General features: G+C 34.7%; 1 protein-coding gene across 1 annotated transcript; it reads left to right on the top strand.

Moving 5' to 3' along the window:
* Positions 1-2,546: 2,546 nt before the first annotated feature.
* LOC103135188 (ladderlectin-like) lies at positions 2,547-3,103 on the top strand. Its single transcript, XM_007547804.2, has one exon. It carries the CDS (start codon positions 2,618-2,620, stop codon positions 3,101-3,103), a length of 486 nt encoding a protein of 161 aa, XP_007547866.1. The 5' UTR covers positions 2,547-2,617.
* Positions 3,104-5,726: the final 2,623 nt, after the last annotated feature.

Raw genomic sequence — 5,726 nt, 5'->3', positions numbered from 1 at the left:
AATTTGCTGATCAAGAACTTTGATCCTACTCGGTCACAGACCTGGATTGGACTCACTGATATGCATAAGGAAGGAGGGTGGATTTGGTCCGATGGATGTAAATACAGATTTTCCCGCTGGGATTCTGGACAGCCTGACAATTATCGTGGAAATGAAAACTGTGGACTGACCAACTATGGGAGCAATTTTTACTGGAACGATGATGTGTGCTCAATTAAATTAGCTTTTGTCTGCGCCACTCGCACAGTTTGTCCCTAGACAAAAAAAAAAATACAATAAAAATATTGTAACTGTGTTGCATTTCTTGATGATTGTTCAGTTTAAATTCAACCTATTTTTTTCCAACAAAACCAAATGGAGAGGCATATCTGTGGAAATGTGATTTTTTTTTGTCTTATAACTGTCTTATACAACCATCAATGTAATCTTTGTGATAAACCACTGTAAAATGCTTTCTTTGTGTGGTTCTTATTAAAGAGAATATGACAATGTTTTAGATATTTTATTAAATGTTTCTTCTAGAATTAATGGAGGCTTATTCCACTAATCTATCGATGAGCATAAGGATCTTGCTTATTTTTACATAAATGTTTTCCTTCTGTATCAGTGTTGTTGAGGGAAAGGAAAAATAATTAAAACAATAACTGATCATATGCAAAAAAATAGTTCTTGCTAACATTGCATACAATTAAAAAACAAATGTCTCTTTCATTTTGGTGTTTTTACATTTTAGCTCTACAGATGATTATCCAGATTCTTCTCATGACAGATGGTTTGATCAAGAATTGAGTTTATTCTGTGGAATATGTAGAACATGCAAAACTGCAGATTTTTTTAATTAGCAGCAAAAATGTAATATACATCAACAAAACATTAGGAGCTTTGGAAATGATCAGCTACCCAATTTTTACTGAAATGATTCAAAAATGTGATTTGCATAATTTTTAAATGATAAAATGAGGATATAGCCTTTTAATGGTCAACAACTATCTCCACATATGTAAATGCATTTGGTATTTGCGCTAACCCACACAGAATCCAAATTATATACAGACAGCCCTTATATAGGGCCTATAAGATGTAATACATTTATAATTCTTCTTCTTTTTAATTATACTATTATTAATAAGAATATTTAGAGTGCACAGAGTTCTCCGTCTATCCTACGCACAGACTTTACTGAAGGTAATTTAGATGTTTAATTAAAAAATGAAAATTGACATTATTTTTAATTTTCCCCTCAAGTATTATTTAAATTAAATTACGTGAATGTATGACTTGAACACAATAATTGCTTGATTTATTAGCATTTAGCTGCAATTTGCCACAAATATTGTGAGTGTGTCAGAAATAAAACAAATGTGCAACATCATTTTAGAGGATTGGGTTGGATCGTGGCTGTCTGTGCAGCAGTTACTTTGGATTTAGAGAGGGGTGATTTCACAATGAGATGGTGAAAGACCTTCAGTTGGAGAAAGGTTGACTGAGTGTTAAAGAATATGCATCTGCCACATATCTGAACATACATATGTGATTAATTCAACTTATAATACTCACAGATGATGCTTTAGCAGGCAAGAAAACAACATAAGCAAGGCTGAGGAACTGCCATGTGGCTGTAACCGTGCTGTACTTCATGTTTCTTCCACTGCTTTTTTGATAACTACCAAGAATGACCACTAGATGGCATTGTTTAGCACTTTGTCTTTAAAAATCCACACAAGTCCTGATCAAAACATTCCAGCTCTTTTCTTGCTCAGAGATTTCTCTAGGTAGGCCATAGGTTGATGTCGGTTCATTCATGATGATAAAACAGGACTGCAGAGCACAGCAAAGATAAAGCCTTCTTACAGCATTTATGGGAACTGCACAAGGAAATCAAAGTAGGTCCGGTTTGTCTCAGGTATTCCCCAACACTATTTATTCTTTACATGCAATTGAACAGTATGGAAGAGTCTATATTCGAACCGAATCTCTTCTGGATTCTGTTCGAATAGATTCTGAACAGAATTTGTTTTTGGATAAAGCTTAGTCAGTTATTACATCTGTACAATGCTGCAGCAATGTTATGCAGCTGTTGGATGCTGTGCCCTTGGCTTTCCACAAACAATTTGGTAGGAGTCCTAATCAAAACATTCAAGCTGTTACCTTGCAAGGTGGGTCACTTTGGTTAGACTTGGTTTAATGTCAGCACATTTATGATGATTAAAACGGATTATAGAGACGAAGGTACAAAACTACATATAAAGCTGCCTTAAAAACATTGGGTAGAATACAAGAGATGAAACTTTACTTTATTAATTCACACGTTAACAGCAGAGAGTAACAAAGAAAACCCACAGTTAGGCTACTAATAATAAGATATCTCAATGATAACCAAATTGATTGATGGAACAGAAACAGATAAAGAGTCCCTGTGAAAGACAGCTGTTAATGGAAATGAAGATAATCATTAAAGTAGCTCATTAACAGGAACAAGATAGACACCCTTTCTGACAAATATAAAAGAGAACAGGTGAACTCCTGTCGCTCCAGAACTCTCTTCTGCATTCATCCCTGCAGACAAACTCCAGCAAAACATTGACATCTCTCAGAATCAAGACCACCAGACTCCAAGATGATTTTGCTGTTCTTCATGTTTGGTCTCTCTCTGGCTGCTGTGGTTCCTTCAGACACACAGGAGATGAAAGTGCAGCACAGCGCTTGTCCCCCATTCTGGTTTGGCTTCAATGGACGCTGCTACAAGTACGTCCCCACCTTGATGACCTGGGCTGATGCAGAACAGCACTGTCTGAACCAAGGAGCCAACCTGGTGTCCATCCACAGTCTGGAAGAAGAGAACTTTGTCAAAATGCTGATCAGAAACTTTGATCCCGCTGAGGGATTCAACTGGATCGGACTTTCTGACACTGAGAAGGATGGAACGTACTTCTGGTCTGACGGGTCTCGATTCAACTTCAAGCTGTGGAATACAGGAGAACCAAACAACTATGGAGGATCTGAATCGTGTGTGCTCACCAACTGGGACTCAGCCAAGAAATGGAACGATGGACAGTGCACGGATAGATATGCCTTTGTTTGTAAAGCTCGATCAGTTTGCTGAGAATGTAATTCTGAATCCTCTCAGTTATTCAAATGTGTTTATCAGAAAACATCAAACTGAACATGAGGGACAAAACATGAAAATGTTCTTTTTTGTGCAATTTACATACTTTTTTATTTATAAAGTCTGACTTTTGTTTATCCTTCCTTACATAAACTCCTTTGTTTGTAAAGCTTGCGCAGATTTCAGATATTGTTGCTCTTTAAATGTGTTGATGAGAAAATATCAACTTAAATGTGCGAGATAAAAAATTTATTTTTCTTTGTAACACACTAAATGCTGAAGAACAAAGAAGTGGAACCATGTATGTTCAAAGATGTGCACAATTTACGACTCAATATTTGACATGATTAAATTTGAACACAGACCATAGATCTGGAATTTTTACATTTGTTTATTGAAAATGAGAATATTATTAAATTACATTTTGCGGCTTAAGCAGATTATAATTAAAAGATTTGGCCCTGCATGATGAGCTAGAGCCACTGCACTGCACAGCTCTCTGCTGGATGCGAGAAACAAACAGGCTTTTAATGCCTGAGTGTATAATAAGGCTGTGTGTTTTGGTAGCCTGGGGCTTGGGACAAATTTTTCTGGTCACTGCTCTTCCTTGTCAGCCAGCTGGCCCTGTAGTGTACATTCACATTTTTACAAATATATTATGCTGCCTCTCTGAGATCTGCCTGACTGGAATGAAGCAGAGAGAGGATACCCAGTTCTTCAAGTACTGTTGTGAAGTAAATTACATTAATGACACATTAAGTTTACAGTTATACTCAGAAATTTCCATACACTCATCATGTATTTAGTTGTCTGGAAGATCAAAAATATTAAGTCAAAATCAACCTAGAAATGTCATGAAATGTAGAATTGGTAGATAGACTTCTTTAGAATATTGCAGGGATATGTCATATATTGTCACAATAAAAAAAAAGAAACTGAATAAATTTAAATAACATAAGTATTATTGGCTTTGATTACTCAACTTCTAACCCCACAAACAATAAAGTAGATAATCTAAGATTTTATCTGTTGTGTTTGTCAGCTGTCCTATTTTTCAACTCCACTGACCTGGATTCTATTAAACAGCAACCAAACACATATTTTTTAGTTCTGCAATAAACCTGTGATTACATGGAAAACACAACAAAGATGTGCTATTGGGCTGATTAATGTGTAATCTTGTCCTTGGACTTCTCCCAACAATCATTCATGACAGCCTTTAAGTGTATTTCCTCCAAACCCTGTTATAAAAGATTTCACATTCCAATTAGAAATTGTCATTCATGCTCACATAAAAAACGCTCTTGTTTGTGGATCTCAAACAGTTTGCCCTTAGAAACAGAAAAAATTGTCCCATTCTGCTCTATGACTTCAGATGCTCCAATCGTGTAAACTTTTTGTAAGAGCTTTATGCATAAAGTCATAAAAGGTTTTTCTGGGTGATTTTTTATTTATTTTTTGGTTAAGGTTTTTGCATCCAGAGCTAGGCACTGAGGAGCAGAATCCAATGATAGCATCGCCATTTGATGATGTTGTTTGATGATTTTTTGGTTGCAAACTTTATAATTAGGGCAATATTCAATATGAGGATTCAAAAAATAATTAGAATATTTGGACAGTTTAATTTTCTAGAATCATGGGTTGGACTTTGATTTACAGTACAATGTAATAAATAACCAGCTGGATAGAATAAGAAAATAAAATGAGAAACTGAATTTCCAAAAATTGAGGGAATTAAAGTTTGAATTTCTGCTGTGTGTTTATGTGGGATTTTAATTATCAGTGCCTGGCTCTGGATGCAAAAACCTTAATACATTACTTTTTGTTGGTTTCTAGGTATTGGCATCTTATTTTTCAGGATCATATAGGAAGTGTTATTGTTTATTTTAAAGAGTTTAAAATATATGACTCAGTGAAAAGTTCAGTGACCTTGTCACTGAACTTTTGCATCCTCAGTGGAAAAATAACAGATAAAGTTTCCTTGTAAAATCAACATTTACAGGAACAGAACAAGGAAATTAAGAGAACAATAACTGTCTGCCACACCTGCACGTGTTCCTTAGCTAATTTTTTTTTAAGAAGGAACCAAACAGAATTAATATTACTGATTATTTTGTGTCATATGGAGAGTCATGATAATACCTTTTTATTTTTTTTACTGAGCAATAGTTAGGAGGAAAATTTAACCACAATTTTCCAAACTAAAGTCACTGTGTCAACTATTTAAACTGGATCTAATGTACTGAATCATTGCAACCCGATAAAGAAATTTAAAGAGCTCCTACTTGGAGTTTTCTGGTTTAAAGGTAATAGGTAAAGGTAATTTTATTTATATAGCACATTTTCAGCAACAAATCAATACAAAGTGCTTACATTAACTGCTTAATGCATGGTATTTCAATGTTCAGATTCTTTTAATTAAAAAAATGTCTTTTGAGATTATCCTGTTAAAATATACCCTGGAATATGTAATATATAAATCTGAACATGTTAAACTTAATTTTAAAAAGATCTCGAAAGGGTTGTGATGCTGTGTACAACTTTTATTGTTATTTTCCTATAAATGTTAACTGATGTATTGATCAATCATTACACTCCAACACTGCAGACGCCCTTTCTT

Source organism: Poecilia formosa, unplaced genomic scaffold (assembly GCF_000485575.1).
Source record: "Poecilia formosa unplaced genomic scaffold, Poecilia_formosa-5.1.2 Scaffold21, whole genome shotgun sequence".
Taxonomy (NCBI): domain Eukaryota; kingdom Metazoa; phylum Chordata; class Actinopteri; order Cyprinodontiformes; family Poeciliidae; genus Poecilia; species Poecilia formosa.
Note: the sequence above shows the minus strand (reverse complement) of the source record. Positions and strands in the feature narration are given on the sequence as shown.